Genomic DNA, 21,589 nt, shown 5'->3' with positions numbered 1-21,589 from the left:
TGGTTACAGGAGGCCAACGTATGTCAATGGTTATAGGAACAGCAGTAACATCAGGCAGGATTTATCAACTGCCTAGCCAGTTGTGGCTTAATCTTGGGTGCAATGTTCACGTTCTCGCACTGACTGACGGTGTGGAACGTTACTTTAGCCTACATGCTACACTAGGAAAGATATACATTATATAGCTGTCGGCTGTATTAGTCGTGACTTACCGTTCTTTGTGCAGCTTCAAATGTCGACCAAAGTTGGAAGTTGTTGCGCCTCCGTCTGTAATTTTCTTTGCGCATGTTTTGCAAGTTGCAATCCGGTATTTTGTTGATACAGAGTAGTCTTTATATCCGAAATTAATCATTTTGGGTATCATCTTTCCAAGGGCTCCATCTGAATTCACCCTTTTTTTAATAGCATCAATTTTTATATCTGGGCTTGGGGAGGGTATCAAGTCAGTTCGAGTCAAAAGGCTCAAGTCCAAGTTAAGTCACGAGTTATTGATGCTAAAGTCAAAGTTGAGTTGCAAGTCATCATATTTGTGACTCGAGTCTACACCTCTGTGTATATAGGACTTGCATCCTTGGCACAAAGTTATATTACATTCGACTCAATCAATAGACTTCATTAATGTCATTCAGACTGTTTTGAAGTTGATACAACTGGTTATGATAGCTGAGGTTCATAGCTAGGCTCTGAACTAATATGTATATGAAACGCTTAGGATCCATAGACAGATCGGCTACATAGCTAGCTACGCATCCATAGGCATACAGATATTTTTTTATCAGGAAACTCTCCATTAATAGAAGATAAAAGAGCGTAATTAATATTTTGTCCACTTTGAACTGCCTTAATTTGTGCATGATAAACTACCTTTACACCCACAGCTCTGTCAATTAATTTGAGAGTGGTAATTTATAGCAGCATGAGGGGTAGGTAGTCTGTTAGTGCACGACTTTGGGGATTTTCCCGGGGCACATGTGCAGGGAAAGGCACTGACAGCCGAGTCGCGTAGGCGGTAGCAGAACTATAAAATCGGATGTATTTCAATAAGAAGATAAAACGTTTCTTTAGACTTCGTAGTGGTGGTTTGATATGGATAGGTGCGCAAGGAACAGCGAGATTCCTCACGATACGTTGATTTCAATGGCGCAGCAAGAGTCTGTTGTGCTTTTGCTCAAACACTGTCAAGAAATGAAGCGACAGGAGAGTCGCTTGCGTCTTGTCACGTTATTCTTGGTTCTGGGTTGTGCAGCTGTATTTGTCTTTACGCAGCGTGTGAATAGAGACTGTAATGAGAAGGTAAGCAATGCGACATCCATATGTTTTTAACGGGGCACAGAGATGCCGGAGAGCTTTAGCATTGGATTTTAATGGAGCTTTAACTTTCATTACTGTGGGTGACCGTTAATAATTAACTTGTGTTTGTAGGATTCATTCAACCATGCAGAATACTCACGACAGCAAGCTATAGGTATGTAACTATTTCGTATGATATGTCTTCCATAGTACATTACTTTGATTTTATGATTTAAGCCTCGAGAGGCGCGTATATCAGCAGCGTAAAGCAAGCATGCGCTGATCGTTGTTTTCTTTTTCCTACCAGATCGTCAAGGACAGAACCTGAAGCCAAACGCTCACCTGACAAGTATGTCTTAGTAAAGCGTGTTTATATATATATATATATATATATATATATATATATATGCATGCATGTGAATGGACCGGATGTGTGGGTTTGCAACTTTGTAAAAAAAAGTTTGCTGATTTATACCAATTCTTCTTGTTATACAATTGTATTATCTCATGTAGCCTAGATGTGCCTTTATGATTCTCTTTTAGGAACCACATGCTTTTTGGATATCACTGAGAAATCCCTAGTGTATGGGTATGGTGTTATTCACATGCCTAATCAAACTTACTGTTTAGTTTGCAATTAGGCTATAGTGTGCACATTGAGCTGTGGTAATATTGTGCAAGGGCATCAGTCAGGAATGTTGGCTTTTTGTGTGTTGAATATCAAGTGGATATATTTCCAGAATCACGATTGTTTATATATTTCCTCTGGTCCTCTCCATCTTCTCCTACCTCCAGCATCATCAAGGTGCAACTCCGTGCCTGAAGATTACATCAAATGGGAACACCAGGAAACTGGCTTGGTGCACATGCAAAATTTCACCTATGATGAGAAGAAAAATGCTCTGGTTGTCCCTCAGGGAGGCCGATACTTTGTCTATGTAGGGGTCAACTTTCGAATGCCGCATAAAGACAAGGTATCTGGCGAGATCCATTTTCTTAGCCTGAAAGTCCTGAAATTCTCCAATAGATATCCAGACAATTGCTCTATCATGGAAGTCAAGGATAGCATACCAGATAATAGGAGAGGAGCGAGGACTGTGTACACGGGACAGGTGGTTGCTCTGGAGGAAGGGGACCTCCTGAGGGTGTCCATTAATGAAGACAATTATGAACTGATTGACTGTTCAAGAGAGACTACCATGTATATTGGTGCTTTTCTCCTCTAGACAAGGAGAACATGTCTATTCCAAAAATATGCAGTCTGTGTGGATTTATATGATTTATTTCCATGCTTACTTTTAGTAGGACCAGTGCATGTTTCAAGGCACATTTTAAAATCCTTGTGGATACAATGCTCCTGTAACATGCAGGTATTAGTTAAGGCTTTCCTTCTGATAAAGCTGACCTTATTTCAGGGTGGCAGGTAGCCTAGTGGTAGGGCATTGGACTAGTAACGGAAAGGTTGCTAGATCAAATCCCCAAGCTGTCAAGGTAAAAATCTGTTGTTCTGCCCCTGAACAGGCAGTTAAACCCACTGTTCCCAGGCCGTCATTGTAAATAAGAATTTGCTAAGCTGACATGCCGTGTTAAATAAATGTATTCATATGTTCATTTCATAGTATCTACTGTTTGCTACACATTTCCTTTCTTGATCAAGATTAATCAATAATTGTTGTTAAATGAAATAACTTATTATGATTTTATCAATTCCTAACTCAAAATGTTGCCTAATTCTTTAACGCATGAGTTTTGTGCAAGAGTCAATGTAGGATTTGACCCTTGGGCTACAGCCGCTACAGACATATGACGTTTTTATTTTTGTGTCCCTCAAAAACTCAAGTAAATTATTTTCAGACGAGTTGCATACACATCTCTTGTCCATCACCTGTCAATGGATTACTCCCATACAAACCCATTGGCTCAATTAGCAATTTTCTAACACAAGATCTTTGTGTGGCCGTAGCCCTAGGGAAAGGTATTAAACTCCCTTTACTGTATGTTATTCTGCCTGGAAGCAGAATGTATTTTTGTAATTTGGGTGAATTATCCCTTTAAATATGTTACCAAGTGAACACTTTATATTGACCTTTCTGTGAATAAAGTATTTAATTTCTGTAAATAACAAATTTCTACTTTGGGATTCTTCCTTGAATGAAAGAGAAACCTGAGGCAAAGCAGTGAAAGTTGGATAGATGACAATTGAACTCTTCCTGTGCGTGGGTTCCTAAGTGTGAATCCTGGCCTGAAAAGGTTGTGTCATCATCCCTGGAAGTTTTCCATTTCTTAGTCAGTGGATGTGTGTAATGGAAAGATGTTTCTACTCTGCAGTTAAATGGATGACTCGTTCCCCTCTGATCTTAAACATAATTAATCACTCCACATGGTTTACCTAACTACTGAGGGGTATATTAGAAAGCATGATCAACAAGTTAGCCAGCTAACTTTGATAAGCAACCACAAATAACTATAGATGTTCTGGTTAATTAAAACAGCTAAACTTCGGTATGTGTTTTTGTTTGTTGAAACAATTAGACTATGCCCATCAAGCTTATCTTTAAAGTTATATCAGAATATTTAGTCAAATTAGCTGGCAAACTCCTTTATCCTGCTTTGTAGTATACCCCTCTGGTCTCCCCTTCATGATAAGCTATTGCTACATCCATTTTTGGACTTTTAAATTAGTGATATATACCCATTGAATATAACAGTTGAGTGTTCGAATCTCATCACGGACAACCTTATCATTTTATCTAATTAACAACTGCTTACTACTTTTTAGTTACTTTGCAACTACTTAACATGTTAGCTAAACCTTTCCCCAAATCTAACCTTAACCCTTAACCTATCTCCTAAGCCTAAACTTAATCTAACTAACGTTAAATTGGAATTCGTAACATATCATATGCTTTGCAAGTTCATAACGTAATGTATGAAATGTAATTCATAACATATCATATGAAATGGATGATGGACATCCACAAATGAATGCATAGCTTACCAAACATAACACATACTAATTGGAGTGTCCCGGATTTATGTTTACTATGTTATGCCAATGACTGGAACGAACTGCAAAAATCCCTGAAGCTGGAGACTCATATCTCCCTCACTAGCTTTAAGCACCAGCTATCAGAGCAGCTCACATATCACTGCACCTGTACATAGCCCATCTATCTACCTACCTCATCCCCATACAGTATTTATTTATCTTGCTCCTTTGCACCCCAGTATCTCTACTTACACATTCATCTTCTGCACATCTACCATTCCAGTGTTTAATTGCTATATTGTAATTACTTTGCCACCATGGCCTATTTATTGCCTTTAACTCCCTTATCTTACCTCATTTTCACTCACTGTATATAGACTTTTTGTTTTATTTTGTTCTACTGTTTTATTGATTATGTTTAGTTTATTCCGTGTGTAACTCTGTGTTGTTGTATGTGTCGAATTGCTATGCTTTATTTTGGCCAGGTCGCAGTTGCAAATTTGTTCTCAAACTTGTTCTCAGCTAGCCTACCTAGTTAAATAAAGGTGCTTTTTTTTAAACACTGCCACAGGGATTTTGGCCCACTCCTCCATATAGACCTTCTCCAGATCCTTCAGGTTTCGGGCTGTCGCTGGGCAATACGGACTTTCAGCTCCCTCCAAAGATTTTCTATTGGGATCAGGTCTGGAGACTGGCTAGGCCACTCCAGGATCTTGAGGTGCTTCTTACGGAGCCACTCCTTAGTTGCCCTGGCTTTGTGTTTCGAGTCGTTGTCATGCTGGAAGACCCAGCCACGACCCATCTTCAATGCTCTTACTGAGGGAAGGAGGTTGTTGGCCAAGATCTCGCAATACATGGCCCCATCCATCCTCCCCTCAATACGGTGCAGTCATCCTGTCCCCTTTGCAGAAAAGCATCCCCAAAGAATGATGTTTCCACCTCCATGCTTCACGGTTGGGATGGTGTTCTTGGGGTTGTACTCATCCTTCTTCTTTCTCCAAACACAGTGAGTGGAGTTTAGACCAAAAAGCTATATTTTTGTCTCATCAGACCACAAGACCTTCTCCCATTCCTCCTCTGGATCATCCAGATGGTCATTGGCAAACTTCAGACGGGCCTGGACATGCGCTGGCTTGAGCAGGAGGACCTTGCGTGCGCTGCAGAATTTTAATCCATGACGGCGTAGTGTGTTACTAATGGTTTTCTTTGAGACTGTGGTCCCAGCTCTCTTCAGGTCATTGACCAGGTCCTGTCGTGTAGTTCTGGGCTGATCCCTCACCTTCTTCATTATCATTGATGCCCCACAAGGTGAGATCTTGCATGGAGCCCCAGACCGAGGGTGATTGACCATCATCTTGACCTTCTTCCATTTTCTAATAATTGCGCCAACAGTTGTTGCCTTCTCACCAAGCTGCTTGCCTATTGTCCTGTAGCCCATCCCAGCCTTGTGCAGGTCTACAATTGTATCCCTGATGTCCTTACACAGCTCTCTGGTCTTGGCCATTGTGGAAAGGTTGGAGTCTGTTTGATTGAGTGTGTGGACAGGTGTATTTTATACAGGTAACGAGTTCAAACAGGTGCAGTTAATACAGGTAACGAGTGGAGAATAGGAGGGCTTCTTAAAGAAAAAATAACAGGTCTGTGAGAGCTGGAATTCTTACTGGTTGGTAGTTGATCAAATACTTATGTCATGCAATAAAATGCAAATGAATTACTTAAAAATCATACAATGTGATTTTCTGGATTTTGTGGGAAAACCTGCAAAATCGTCAGTGTATCAAATAGTATTTCTCCCCACTGTATCTATCTGTATATTTCACTTTAATAATAACTCTGTATGTCAAAAGGGAATTTGAACTAATGACATCACTTGTACAATGGAAATTCAAACAGCACTTGCCGTTCCAAACGTGAATCTTAACTACACCCTAAGGAACAGTTGAAGTGGACAACGTCAGAGGTGATTGTTAATAATGGTCGTAGAGTGATGGAAAAATACTGTTTAATTAACTTAGCCACAGTTGTCCAAATGAAGTGACAGATGGCTCACATCTGACCATCATACCTTTCCCAGTGTTAAACAATTAACGCGAAAGGCAAATGAAGAGCCTTGTTATTAAAAATAACCCAGTGTGGCTATAATAGGGTTGCGTGGGTGAAGACACGCTGGTGGGCATGTATGTCTGCCTGTATCTATAATGTCTGCCTGTGTCTCTACTCCAGCATGGAAAAGGGTGTTCCCCTCTGGTGTACAGCACACTAGGTCGCTACAGACAACGTCAACGGTTTGATATATGGACCGTTAAGAATGTCAGCAGCACCTTGTGACTATTAGTCTATAGAGAAAGCTAGACCAACAACTTTCTGCAATAACACTGCAATGCAACTCAATGCCGTGTACGACAGTTGGCTTAAGATCTCAGGGAAGGTGATATCACTGATGTACTCTAGCCAACACGCTATTGTTTCACCTCCACTACATTAACCGCCCTTTGACGTCCTCCTATTCCTCTGAACCTCAGCGGCCGGGCAGGGTCTTATTGTTGCTCTTTTTTATTATTCTTTATGTATTCAGGGGACAACAACATTGAGAGCATGGTCTTATTCCAAAGGGTGTCCCGATCACAACAATACAATATAAAACAAAACAACATTATTTATGAAAAACATTTACAGTCCACAGCTACTAGGTCCTCAATTAACACCCTTAACTGCCAGAGTGGCACCAGAACATCTAATTGTAATGAGTCCTGCAAATTGTTCCAGCAGTGAGGGGCATTAAAACTACATACGGATTTACCTAATTCGTTGGGGACCTGAGGAACCTCAAGAGTTAACCAACCCTATTTTTATACTTCAACAAGGAAGATAGGTAAATATGAAGCTTGTGTAGTAGAGCTTTGTAAACAAAAAGGGAATAGTGACGTGATCTACAGGACTTTAATGAGGACTAACCAACCTTTTGATACAGGATGCAGTAACGAGTATTAAAACTGTCACCTGTGATAAAGCGAAGGGCGCTATGGTAGACGGCACCCAAAGGTTTAAGAGTAGTGGCTGCTGCATTCTGGTAAATTGTGTCACCATAGTCAAGAACTGGCAGGAAAGTTGACTACAATCTGCTTCCTGCTGTTCAGGGAGAGGCAAGACCTATTTCTAAAAAAAGAAGAATTAGAAAACAACATATATTTAGTCTTGACCACTGTCGTAATGTTGGTACAAAGCTCTACTACACAAGCTTCCTATTTACCTAATGTTGGTATCATTAATGTGACGACTGCTGTTAATCAAATAATGAACTATGTTTATAATTACGTGATTAAATTAACTCAGTAGCCTGGGGCACCATGGGTAAAGTTTGTTTTAATGAGTTACCATTCCATGAGTAAATCATTCCATACCACACCATTTGAGTTGGTTACTTATTTACTAACAAGCTAAATTATAATATAAGATACACATACACAAACACACAGTCTAGGCTATTGATTAGAACTTAGTACAATGAAACAGGTCCCTAGTGGGCCAACACAATATGATACCTGTTACACAAAATGGGAATTTAGAAAGAGAGATTGCACGAGAGAAAAGCACACTTGGATACATTTATTAACTTTGCTTAGTTTAGCCCTAACACCTTGCCCCGAACTGTCGCTCTTATGGGTCAGAATATAATTTTATAATATAATTTTGCACGCCCAATTTTTCAGTTTTTGATTTGTTAAAAAAGTTTGAAATATCCAATAAATGTCGTTCCACTTCATGATTGTGTCCCACTTGTTGTTGATTCTTCACAAAAATATACAGTTTTATATCTTTATGTTTGAAGCCTGAAATGTGGCAAAAGGTTGCAAAGTTCAAGGGGGCTGAATGCTTTCGCAAGGCACTGTATCACAATGTACTTTGATCTCATTAGACAACTCAATTTCACAGTTCACTTTTACAAAAACATTCTCTTTGATATGGACATTTTCCACACAATGCACGGTATGCAAACATCAGGTACATTTTATGAAAACTCTTCAAGTTACAATGTTTTCATTTTAACATGGTCATTTAACATTTAATAACATAACAAAAATGACAAAAATGTTCATATTACATCTATTGTTATTACCACCATTTTGGCTAATGAAATATATTGTCTCAAAGTCCATTTAGTGCATGTTACTGTTCTGAGGTAGATTCTCCATAGGCCCACACAAACATTCCAATCCTCCACACTGAGAGGACAAAGGATTCGTCTGCTGCCTTAAGATTTACAATGGGTGTGAGGTGTCCCCCCTTCATTTCTCAGAACAAGAATAGACTGATGAGTTTCAGAAGAAAGTTCCATTTTGAACCTTTAATCGAACCCACAAATGCTGATGCCCCAGATACTCAACTAGTCTAAAGAAGGCCAGTTTTATTGCTTCTTTAATCAGGACAACAGTTTTTAGCTGTGCTAACATAATTGCAAACGGGTTTTCTAATGATCAATTAGCCTTTTAAATGGATAAACTTGAATTAGCTAACACAATGTGCCATTGGAACACAGGAGTGATGGTTGCTGATAATGGGCCTCCGTACGCATATGTAGATATTCCATTAAACATCAGCCGTTTCCAGCTACAATAGTCATTTACAACATCAACAATGTCTACACTGTATTTCCGATCAATTTGATGTTATTTGAATGGACAAAAAACTTGCTTTTCTTTCAAAAACAAGGACATTTCTAAGTGACCCCAAACTTTTGAACGGTAGTGTAGTTGTGTGGTTGTGGTCAGTAATTGTGGTCAGTAGTTGTGTGGTCACTGGTTGTGTGGTCAATAGTTGTGTGGTTGTGGTCAGAAGTTGTGTGGTTGTGGTCAGTAGTTATGGGGTCAGTAGTTGTGTTTTTTAATTTTTTTTATTATATGTAGTTCTGTCCTTGAGCTGTTCTTGTCTATTAATGTTCTGTATTATGTCATGTTTCATGTTTTGTGTAGACCCCAGGAAGAGTAGCTGCTGCTTTTGCAACAGCTTACGGGGATCCAAATAAAATTAAAATTAAAATACCAAACACAATCTAAAACATGTCTGTAGCACATGAACTACAGCCAACATTTTTTTCTCTCAATCCCCAGTATTCCACAAGGGAATGCAGGGAAGTTCTTGCCTGTACATTAGCTTGTTTGCACAACGGTTGGCAGGACTAGCCCAGACATGAGTAATGTGGGGGCGAAGTGAAATTGCTCTGACCTTTTTGGAATCTTGAGGAAAGACGGATGTTTATGATGAAAGAGTTTGAATGAGAGGGATTCTCTCTAGGGTATGACACGCGGTTCTGAAATAGAACTCCATTGTTGAGTGACGCAGAGAGGAAACCTGACAGAAAAAAACAAGTTTTAACACCATCAGCCAGTGATGCACTGCTGATATGTGGGTGTTATGAGGGCTGATTATATTGCATGAATATTTAAAAGATCTGACTGATACTTTACAGGCTGGCAGTGTGGTGCAGATAAAAATGGAGTGATGTACTCGTGCCTTTTAGAGTTGGTTAAAATGTGGGCTGCAGTTGTAGGTTTTTAATAGTGGAATATGTCTGTGCTTAAGGATGACATAGCCAAGGCCAGGGTAGCATGTATAAGGAAAATAAAAGGGGTTCTACCACAGAACCGTGAGGAATGTCAAATTCAACCTTGGAATATTCCAATGCATAGTTACCCAGTTGAACTAATTAATAGTGCTCATAGAGGTATGATTTAAACCAGTTAAGAACCTGTCTTCGCAGAACAACTAAGCCTTCTGGTCTCTTAATAAGAATAGTATGATCAATAGTGTAGTTCTGTCCTTGAGCTGTTCTAGTCTCAGCCTCCAGTATTTATGCTGCAGTAGTTTATGTGTCGGGGGGCTAGGGTCAGTTTGTTATATCTGGAGTACTTCTCCTGTCCTATTCGGTGTCCTGTGTGAATCTAAGTGTGCGTTCTCTAATTCTCTCCTTCTCTCTTTCTTTCTCTCTCTCGGAGGACCTGAGCCCTAGGACCATGCCCCAGGACTACCTGACATGATGACTCCTTGCTGTCCCCAGTCCACCTGGCCATGCTGCTGCTCCAGTTTCAACTGGCCTGGGCCCTAGGACCATGTCCCAGGACTACCTGACATGAGGACTCCTTGCTGTCCCCAGTCCACCTGGCCATGCTGCTGCTCCAGTTTCAACTGTTCTGCCTTACTATTATTCAACCATGCTGGTCATTTATGAACATTTGAACATCTTGGCCACGTTCTGTTATAATCTCCACCCGGCACAGCCAGAAGAGAACTGGCCACCCCACATATGCTCTCTCTAATTCTCTCTTTCTTTCTCTCTCTCGGAGGACCTGAGCCCTAGGATCGTGCCCCAGGACTACCTGACATGATGGCTCCTTGCTGTCCCCAGTCCACCTGACTGTGCTGCTGCTCCAGTTTCAACTGTTCTGCCTTATTATTATTCGACCATGCTGGTCATTTATGAACATTTGAACATCTTGGTCATGTTCTGTTATAATCTCTACCCGGCACAGCCAGAAGAGGACTGGCCACCCCACATAGCCCGGTTCCTCTCTAGGTTTCTTCCTAGGTTTTGGCCTTTCTAGGGAGTTTTTCCTAGCCACCGTGCTTTAACACCTGCATTGTTTGCTGTTTGTGGTTTTAGGCTGGGTTTCTGTACAGCACTTTGAGATATCAGCTGATGTACGAAGGGCTATATAAATAAATTTGATTTGATTTGATTTAGTGTAAAAGGGAGAACTTAGTTCTAAAAGAATGAGAAAAGAGACATGACCACAGTCTTAGGACAACAGTAGATCATGTAATACCTTGACAAGTGCAGTGTCAGTGCTGTGACATGCTCTAAAACCAGACTGGAAGGTTTCAGAGATACTGTTTGAATTTTAAAAAAAAAAATGTTATCTACTGGGCTACATTCTTCTCTAGTATGTTGGAAAGGTGATTGAGGTTTGGTTTCTTTAAACATGGTTTAATTACAGACCATTTAAAGAACTCGGGAACTGCAGTTGAAGTCGGAAGTTTACATACACCTTAGCCAAATACATTTAAACTCAGTTTTTCACAATTCCTGACATTTAATCCCAGTAAAAATGTCCTGTCTTAGGTCAGTTAGGAACACCACTTTATTTTAAGAATGTGAAATGTCAGAATAATAGTAGAGAGAATGATTTATTTCAGCTTTTATTTCTTTCATCACATTCCCAGTCGGTCAGAAGTTTACATACACTCAATTAGTATTTGGTAGCATTGCCTTTAAATTGTTTAACTTGGGTCAAACGTTTTGGGTAGCCTTCCACAAGCTTCCCACAATAAATAGGGTGAATTTTGGCCCATTCCTCCTGACAGAACTGTTGTAAATGAGTCAGGGTTGTAGGCCTACCTGCTCGCACATGTTTTTTCAGTTCTGCCCACACATTTTCTGTAGGATTGAGGTCAGGGCTTTGTGACGGCCACTGCAATACCTTTACTTTTTTGTCCTTAATCCATTTTGCCACAACTTTGGAAGTATGCTTGGGGTCATTGTCCATTTGGAAGACCCATTTGCGATCAAGCTTTAACTTCCTGACTGATGTCTTGAGATGTTGCTTCAATATATCTACAATTTTCCTCCCTCATGATATCATCTATTTTGTGAAGTTCACCAGTCCTTCCTGGAGCAAAGCACCCCCACAACATGACGCTGCCACCCCTGTGCTTCACGGTTGGGATGGTGTTCTTCGGCTTTCAAGCCTCCCCCTTTTTCCTCCAAACATAACGATTGGTCATTATGGCCAAGCTTTGTCAGACCATTGGTTAAGTAATAGTCGCATTGTACCACATGGTCTGAATGTTAGACTAACAAGACAGGTACTTTATATAATTATGCAAAACAGGTCTGTCACTTTAAGGTCCTGACTGGGGAAGGACTTTGAACTTACTGTTCTAAAAAGAGATAAGAACCGCTCAGACTCCGTTTATACATAAGGATTCATTCAAGTTCAATCAAACGGATTTCTTTTCAACCATTGGTGGATTTGTCTGTGAGTAAATCTGAAGTTTTCTATGGACTGAAGTGTTTCTGTGACATTTAATGCCCGGTGACCCTCTATCCAAAAATGATCAATATTCAACTACAATCCTATAGGCCACTTCAGTCCCGGGATTCAATCCGATCAGTGGTAGATCAGTTTTCTATGATATTTAAAGCTAATTTCTGATTGAGACGCTATATACAGCATTTACCGTGAACACAGTCTCCACAAATGTGATTGCATTGCCTTTAAAAAGGTGCACATCAGACAAAACACGATCAGATTGAATCCTGGCCTAGGGAATTATGGTAAAGCCAAAAGCTTTAAATTATGTTGTCTTAAAGCTACAATCCACATTTGGTGAGGTAGCTGCAGAGTGCCTTCAGAAAACATTTACATTACATTTACATTACATTTAAGTCATTTAGCAGACGCTCTTATCCAGAGCGACTTACAAATTGGTGCATTCACCTTATGACATCCAGTGGAACAGCCACTTTACAATAGTGCATCTAAATATTTTAAGGGGGGGGTGAGAAGGATTACTTTATCCTATCCTAGGTATTCCTTAAAGAGGTGGGGTTTCAGGTGTCTCCGGAAGGTGGTGATTGACTCCGCTGTCCTGGCGTCGTGAGGGAGTTTGTTCCACCATTGGGGGGCCAGAGCAGCGAACAGTTTTGACTGGGCTGAGCGGGAACTGTACTTCCTCAGTGGTAGGGAGGCGAGCAGGCCAGAGGTGGATGAACGCAGTGCCCTTGTTTGGGTGTAGGGCCTGATCAGAGCCTGGAGGTACTGAGGTGCCGTTCCCCTCACAGCTCCGTAGGCAAGCACCATGGTCTTGTAGCGGATGCGAGCTTCAACTGGAAGCCAGTGGAGAGAGCGGAGGAGCGGGGTGACGTGGAGAGAACTTGGGAAGGTTGAACACCAGACGGGCTGCGGCGTTCTGGATGAGTTGTAGGGGTTTAATGGCACAGGCAGGGAGCCCAGCCAACAGCGAGTTGCAGTAATCCAGACGGGAGATGACAAGTGCCTGGATTAGGACCTGCGCCGCTTCCTGTGTGAGGCAGGGTCGTACTCTGCGGATGTTGTAGAGCATGAACCTACAGGAACGGGCCACCGCCTTGATGTTAGTTGAGAACGACAGGGTGTTGTCCAGGATCACGCCAAGGTTCTTAGCGCTCTGGGAGGAGGACACAATGGAGTTGTCAACCGTGATGGCGAGATCATGGAACGGGCAGTCCTTCCCCGGGAGGAAGAGCAGCTCCGTCTTGCCGAGGTTCAGCTTGAGGTGGTGATCCGTCATCCACACTGATATGTCTGCCAGACATGCAGAGATGCGATTCGCCACCTGGTCATCAGAAGGGGGAAAGGAGAAGATTAATTGTGTGTCGTCTGCATAGCAATGATAGGAGAGACCATGTGAGGTTATGACAGAGCCAAGTGACTTGGTGTATAGCGAGAATAGGAGAGGGCCTAGAACAGAGCCCTGGCGGATACCAGTGGTGAGAGCGCGTGGTGAGGAGACAGATTCTCGCCACGCCACCTGGTAGGAGCGACCTGTCAGGTAGGACGCAATCCAAGCGTGGGCCGCGCCGGAGATGCTCAACTCGGAGAGGGTGGAGAGGAGGATCTGATGGTTCACAGTATCGAAGGCAGCCGATAGGTCTAGAAGGATGAGAGCAGAGGAGAGAGAGTTAGCTTTAGCAGTGCGGAGCGCCTCCGTGATGCAGAGAAGAGCAGTCTCAGTTGAATGACTAGTCTTGAAACCTGACTGATTTGGATCAAGAAGGTCATTCTGAGAGAGATAGCGGTAGAGCTGGCCAAGGACGGCACGTTCAAGAGTTTTGGAGAGAAAAGAAAGAAGGGATACTGGTCTGTAGTTGTTGACATCGGAGGGATCGAGTGTAGGTTTTTTCAGAAGGGGTGCAACTCTCGCTCTCTTGAAGACGGAAGGGACGTAGCCAGCGGTCAGGGATGAGTTGATGAGCGAGGTGAGGTAAGGGAGAAGGTCTCCGGAAGGTCTCACATCAGTCTATCCCTATGTGTTACCCTGTCTGTGTGTAACTCTGTGGCTGCATTAATTCCTCAAACCAGGACAGTGAGTCACAGATCATCCCACTCTGTCTTTCAAAAACATTACATGTGACCTAGGTTGGTCTAGCGGTCTAAGCCCCTGCCTCCGCTGCAACATGGGTTTGACTCTGGTCCACTGCTATTTCAGTACACTCCTTCCTACATCTATCAAATAAACACAAAATATGAGAGGAGTGGAACTGCATCATCACAAAAAAACAATGTTGAAATGGAACATTTTATTCAGTTGTACAATGTTATAAATGAAAAGTTGTTTTGTTTTAATGTGTCAGATTATCCAGTGCTTATTTTTTATCAGTTTAAACAAGCTGTTGTTAATTTTCTTCAAGTTCCATTCATACAATAATCATACAACAGCATATTGGTAACACTGACAGGAGGAAATGTTGAGGGGTTCAGGGAGAGATGGCGACCCACACAGGGGTAAAGGGAGATCAGGGAGGAAAGGAAACCACAGGTCTGAACTTATTACATACAACTACACCCATTTCAAAACATCTACAAATTCAAAAAGACAAACATTAAGACCTGATAGCTAGTAAAACACACCCGAAACTCGACAAACATCAGCAACCAGAGTGGATAAACAAAAACAACAATGACACGCAAACATCAACAACGGATCAACCCACTGAGAGAGCAACTCAATACTTTGATTTGCATAAACCTTTGTTAGTTTAATAAAGTTACCATGGTTTTGTCCTTTTCCTCACAAATAGGGCAAGATGGGGGAACACTCGTAAAAAAGTAAAACAGTGATACCTAAGAAATAAAAGCCAGGTAAATACAGTACGTACATAAACAGAATGCAACCAGTCAGAAAACATAAGAACTTAAATTAAACTATTCCTCTCGTCTTTCATCACCTGTTTATGACTCAGCCAATATGAGTCACCTTCTGTTAGCATACTGTACAGCAGCTATTTCTTTCAAGATTAATTTTTTATGTTGTGATAGCCAATGGCTAATAACACCTTGGAGAGATAATTATTTGCGTCACTCTGGATGATGTTTGCATTACAGGCCTACAGCTGGGGGATTTTACAGGCGGTTTTACTTTTTTCCCCCCATGGCTTTGAAATGTCTAAGTAAAGGTGACTAACTATGACTAAATTAGCTTGGTTGAAAAACTAAATAAAACAAGAAGGACCTTTACTATATATATTGAGAGTTCAAACCCGGTCTATTATATACACTATATACCCAGATATGCCTCCTTATTTGAGCGGCTCCTGTCATTTCTCAATGAGAAAGAAAGAGAGCGTGCAAGGTGAATGGATTCCAAATAGCTAGTGGGAAAAGAGCAACTATAGAGCTAGAATATAGACTATTCACTATTTTTACGACTGTTCCCCTTCTGATGCGCTATATATCCACTCATTTAGCTTTTGAATCCTTTTGCATATGCGTTTGAATTGGCCAGAGACCAAATTAAGTGTGTTGCGCACCATGAGACAGCAGAGGCTGCTGAGGGGAAGACGGCTCATAAAAATGGTTGGAATGGAGTAAATGGAATGGCATCTTTCCATGTTTGATACCATTCTACTTATTCCACTCCAGCCATTACCACAAGCCCGTCCTCCTCAGTTAAGGTGCCACCAACCTCCTGTGCCACGAGACAATAGAGTAGAGGCATGTGTGCGTGTGTGTGTGCGAGCGTGCGTTTGAGGACGTGTGTGTACGTGTGTGTGTCCCTACGTGGGTCCATCTAGCTCAGCAACTCCAGGTAGGTGACGGGCACCTTGCCCTTCTGGTTGCCCCGCTCTCCCACGAGCCAGTCTGGGTCCATGCCTGGCACTGTGTAGACAGTGATGAGCTGAAACAGAGCGGGCATCACATCAGAGGGGTAATACTACAAAGCAGAATCAAGTAGTTAGCCAGCTAACTTGCCTAAATATTCTGAAATAACTTTTTTATTACTTAGCTTGATAAGCTTGAAAATGGCATGGTCTAATTGACACAAACCACAAACACCCGTTTAGACCTTATATATATATTTTTTTACCCCTTTTTTCTCCCCAATTGGTAGTAGATACAGTCTTGTCTCATCGCTGCAACTCCCATACGGACTCGGGAGAGGCGAAGGTCGAGAGCCATGCGTCCTCCGAAACACAACCCGGAAACCAGCCACACCAATGTGTCAGAGGAAACACCGTACACCTGGCGACCTGGTCAGCGTGCACTGCGCCCGGCCCGCCACAGGAGTCAATAGTGCGCGATGAGACAAGGATATCCCTACCGGCCAAACCCTCCCTAACAACGCTGGGCCAATTGTACATCACCCCATGGACCTCCCGGTCGCAGCCGGCTGCGACAGAGCCTGGGCTCGAACCCAGAATCTCTGGTGGCACAGCTAGCACTGCAATGCCTTAGACCACTGCGTGAACCTGCTTTGTAGTATAACCCTCAGGTCTGGGCAAGGCCTCATGTGCACACACTTACAACAAATCACTCACCAACACACAACTCCTTAGATCTCATATGCTACAGAGATCGACAGGGCTGTAACGAGTTCAGGGTTTTCATATGTTCTTATAGAATTTAAATCACATTAATTTGTTTTATTGAAACAATTCAATTTCCATTAAAAGGGCAATCAGCAGTTCGAACAATAACAAAGTGAACACCCCACCACAGATTTGGTAAACAGCTGAGGGATGGGGCTGGAGAAATGTAACCACTCCCAAACTAATGGACAGAGCTATAGATTCAAGGACAGACCATCCATGATATAACACTTATAGTTTTAACTAGGATTTAAGGCTATAGTGTTTGTTTACAAAATAGTAAAACAAGCTTATATTTAAGGTTCTGATGAGCAGGCTCATTAGGCATCGATAAGTGAAATTCTTCAAGAATCAATGGGTATAGAGTACCAGTCAAAAGTGTGGACACACTCATTCCTGGGTTTTTCTTTATTTGTACTATTTTCTACATTGTAGAATAATAGTGAGTAGATCAAAACTATGAAATAACACATATGGAATCATGTAGTAACTAAAAAAATAGTTAAATCAAAATATATTTTATATTTGAGATTCTTCAAAGTAGCCACCCTTTGCCTTGATGACATCTTTGCACTATTGGCATTGTGTTTGTTTACAGTGAGCTTCAACAGTGAGCTTCAACAGTGAGCTATAACTAGTGGCAATATTTCTACACACCCCACTTTGCCATATGCTAGGGTTTAACAACAGTCTGAGTGCACTGAACGATACAGATGCACTGTAACCATGTGCCAATGTACAGTTGAAGTCGGAAGTTTACATACACTAAGGTACATACACTCCAAAAATGTCTTGATAACAAACTACAGTTTTGGCAAGTCGGTTAGGACATCTACTTTGTGCATGACAAGTACATTTTCCAACAATTGTTTACAGACAAATTATTTCACTTACAATTCACTGTATCACAATTCCAGTGGGTCAGAAGTTTACATACACTAAGTTGACTGTGCCTTTAATAAACAGCTTGGAAAATTCCAGAAAATGATATCATGGATTTAGAAGCTTCTGTTAAATGATGTCAATTAGCCTGAGTCAATTGGAGGTGTACCTGTGGATGTATTTCAAGGACTACCTTCAAACTCAGTGCATCTTTGCTTGACATCATGGAAAAATCAAAAGAAATCAGCCAAGACAGAAAAAAAATTGTAGACCTCCACAGTTCACGTTCACCCTTGAGAGAAATTTCCAAACGCCTGAAGGTACCACGCTCATCTGTACAAACAATTGTACACCAGTATAAATACCATGGGACCACGCAGCCGTCATAGCACTCAAGGAGACGCATTCGGTCTCCTAGAGATGAACATACTTTGGTGTGAAAAGTGCAAATCAATCCCAGAAAAACAGCAAAGGACCTTCTGAAGATGCTGGAGGAAACAGGTACAAAAGTATCTATATCCACAGTAAAATGAGTCCTATATCAACATAACATGAAAGGCCACTCAGCAAGGAAGAAGCCACTGCTCCAAAACCGCCATAAAAAAGCCAGACTACGGTTTGCAACTGCACATCGGGCCAAAGATCGTACTTTTTGGAGAAATGTCCTCTGGTCTGATGAAACAAAAATAGAACTGTTTGGACATAATGACCATTGTTATGTTTGGAGGAAAAAGGGGAGGCTTGCAAGCCGAAGAACACCATCCCAACTGTGAAGCACAGGGGTGGCAGCATCATGTTGTGGGGGTGCTTTGCTGCAGGAGGGACTGGTGCACTTCACAAAATAGATGGCTTCAAGAGGGAGGAAAATTACGTGGATATATTGAAGCAACATCTCAAGACATCTGTCAGGAAGTTAAAGCTTGGTCGGAAATGGGTCTTCCAAATGGACAATGACCCCAAGCATACTTCCAAAGTTGTGGCAAAATGGCTTAAGGACAACAAAGTCAAGGTACTGGACTGGCCCTGACAAAGCCCTGACCTCAATCCCATAGAAAATGTGTGGGCAGAACTGAAAAAGCATGTGTGAGCAAGGAGGCCTACAAACCTGACTCCGTTACACCAGCTCTGTCTGGAGGAATGGGCCAAAATTCACCCAACTTATTGTGGGAAGCTTGTGGAAGGCTACCCAACACATTTGACCCAAGTTAAACAATTTAAAGGCAATGCTACCAAATACTAATTGAGCGTATGTAAACTTCTGACCCACTGGGAATGTGATGAAAGAAATGCAAGCTGAAATAAATCAATCTCTGCTATTATTCTGACATTTCACATTCTTAAAATGAAGTGGTGATCCTAACTGACCTGAGATAGGGAATTTTTACTAGGATTAAATGTCAGGAATTGTGAAAAATTGAGTTTAAATGTATTTGGCTAAGGTGTATGCAAACATCCAACTTTTAACTCTATCATCTGAGCGGCACTAGTGCTCTCAAATCAAACCTCCATGAGCATTCCACAGGTCATGTTTATAAGTGAGTATTTATTTTCATCAATATTAGGAAAAGTTTAGTGACACACCTGAGAGATTCTCAAGGCACACCGGTTGAAAACCACTGCACTACAGAGAGTAAGACTGTCCCAGACCCCCAAAAAATCTGGGTCGACCAGTCTTCTGTTCGATTGGTCGACTTTTGTATTTTTCCATATATAAACACATCCTATGTGTTTTAATCAAATCAACTATATGCACTGAGCTTGTCTGATGCTTTAAGCGCACCGTTTGATAAAATAATCAACACACAAATGACTAGAGGGAATCCAACCACAATTGACTTGACTGTGCCAGCCCGGGCTCAGCCTTGCTGCGCTGTGTTAAAAACAAATGACAGCGAGTGACTGTGTATGTAGCACCCGTTCTCTCTCTCTCTCTCTCCTCCCTGCTGCAGAGTATGTGAGTGGAGTTCTGCTGTTGGAAGTCCTGCTCATCGCTCACTGCACTGTCAGTCACCACTCGTATCACTTGTCGTTGGACGTTCCAGTTCCTCAGGACACTTATTTTTGGTAAATGGCTTCTGCTGTGTGGTGTCCTTGTATGTGCTCACAGCTCAACAAAACCATGTGGCCTTTATATTTTCCGTCAATGAAACTAGCGACAACCCCCAGGAAACTGTGTCCCCTTCTGCTAGTCCAAATGTCAGTGGACACAACAAAACCACCACCTAGTTGCAATAGGTCTCTCAGCTTGGCTTCCATTTCTTGCAGGGCATAGGGCATGGGGGTGTCTGGGGAACATGGTGTGTAGCCTGGTTGAGCTGCACTTGCAAAGTACCGCTTCCCTTCCCATTCTCCCTTAGTTAGGGGCTCATAGTCCAAGTAAACCATTTTAAAGAAAGCCTCATCCAATTGTCTTGTTCTCTCCCGCAACAGCGCTGGGGCTTTGTGTACAGAAAAGTAATCTTGGAATGCATCTTTCTTCTGCAAAGTTATTTGCTGCTGCTTCCCCTTCTCTATAAATACAAATTAAAGCTTTATTAGCTTACCTTAAATTTGCGCCAAAATAAGTCTAGACAAGTCACAGATTTGGCCTAACCAGACATGTAGCCTACGTTTAATATAGGCCTAAATCAGCATGATAATACCTTTAAATTAATTTTCATAGGAGCTCCACAAAACATTAATTATGATGGCCATTTCAATTGTTCTAATAATAGGATGACATTTTTTTTCTTTATATATAGGTAGGCCTAAAGAACATCTAAAAAAAGATCTAATTTAAAGGTTATAAATACTTTGCTACAATGATATTTAGCTAGCTACCTACCTTGTTCCTTTCTGTTAGCATATGCACCTAGTACACTATCATGCTCTGGGATGTGTCTTTTCAGATTCCACAATGATTCCACACCGCAAACCCTCTCTTGCTCTTGGTCCTCATCTTTGTAAGTTACCTTGATTTTGCACCTGTGTGTTTTATCAGTTTCTATATGAAAATATTTAGCGAAACTCCATGACAAATCAAATATTATTTGTGACATGCACCGAAGACAACAAGTGTAGACTTTACCGTGAAATGCTTACTTACAAACCCTTAATCAACATTGCAGTTCAAGAAGAAGAAAATATTTACCAAGTAGGCTAAAATAAAAAGTAATAATAAAAGTAACATAATAAGAATAACTAGGCTATATGCAGGGGGCACCGGTACCGAGTCAGTGTGCGGGAACAAGGGGCAAGAGCAGCACAGAAGTAGACTAGAAATGCATGCTGGGCCAGTCATGCCCTGCTGCAGCGACCACCGCAGAACATCAACAGAGAGCTAGGAGAAGTGTTGAAAGAGCTGGATCACAACAATATTCAAAATGCATTACTGAATGAAATGTTCATGCAACCCTCCCTCTGTAGCCCACCATGGGGGAGTATGGGAGAGGTTGATCCGACTGGTGAAAAATATCCTCTATTCAAAAAAAATATCCACTAGTCCTTAAAAAGCAAGTACTGGATGATGAGGCTTTGCAGACAGCCTTGTGTGAAGTTGAGGCGATCATGAACGACAGACTAATCACAACTGTAACAAATGACCCTAATGATCTAGAACTCCTGACTCCGAACCATCTGCTTCATCTGAATGCAAAGCCAGTCCTGCCACAAGGACTATTCCAGAAAGGAGACTTATACTTACTGAGGAGATGGAAACAAGTACAATATATCACTGACCTCTTCTGGAAGAGATGGATAAGGGAACATCTTCCACTTATGCAGGAGCGGAACAAGTGGAACAAAACTAAGAGAAACTTGTTCTC

The 21,589-nt window shown here is 41.6% G+C and overlaps 2 protein-coding genes across 4 annotated transcripts in view; one reads left to right on the top strand and one right to left on the bottom strand.

Annotated features, from left to right (window-relative positions):
- The first annotated feature begins 790 nt into the window (after positions 1-790).
- On the top strand, positions 791-3,416 carry LOC118387970 (lymphotoxin-alpha). Its single transcript, XM_035776832.2, has 4 exons — positions 791-1,293; positions 1,423-1,465; positions 1,598-1,639; positions 2,086-3,416. Exons 1-4 carry the CDS (start codon positions 1,087-1,089, stop codon positions 2,514-2,516), a joined length of 723 nt encoding a protein of 240 aa, XP_035632725.1. The 5' UTR covers positions 791-1,086; the 3' UTR covers positions 2,517-3,416.
- Positions 3,417-14,600: 11,184 nt separating this feature from the next.
- LOC118387351 (endophilin-B2) overlaps positions 14,601-21,589 on the bottom strand; it is an 88,374-nt gene continuing 81,385 nt past the window's right edge. For all 3 annotated transcript variants that reach the window (XM_052525363.1, XM_052525362.1, XM_052525364.1), the window contains one exon: positions 14,601-16,213. In XM_052525363.1, the coding sequence (XP_052381323.1) occupies positions 16,106-16,213 (108 nt within the window). In that variant the 3' untranslated portion in view covers positions 14,601-16,105. The remainder of the gene's footprint in view (positions 16,214-21,589) is intronic.

Source organism: Oncorhynchus keta, chromosome 9 (assembly GCF_023373465.1).
Source record: "Oncorhynchus keta strain PuntledgeMale-10-30-2019 chromosome 9, Oket_V2, whole genome shotgun sequence".
In the NCBI taxonomy this organism is placed as follows: Eukaryota; Metazoa; Chordata; class Actinopteri; order Salmoniformes; family Salmonidae; genus Oncorhynchus; species Oncorhynchus keta.
The sequence above is the reverse complement of the archived record's forward strand: the minus strand, read 5'-3'. Positions and strand labels throughout refer to the sequence as shown.

Coding starts and splice junctions, on each gene's coding strand:
- LOC118387970 (XM_035776832.2), top strand. CDS start 1,087: ATGGATAGGTGCGCAAGGAACAGCGAGATTCCTCACGATACGTTGATT. Junction 1,294..1,422: donor ATAGAGACTGTAATGAGAAG/GTAAGCAATGCG, acceptor TTGTGTTTGTAG/GATTCATTCAACCATGCAGA. Junction 1,640..2,085: donor GCCAAACGCTCACCTGACAA/GTATGTCTTAGT, acceptor TCCTACCTCCAG/CATCATCAAGGTGCAACTCC.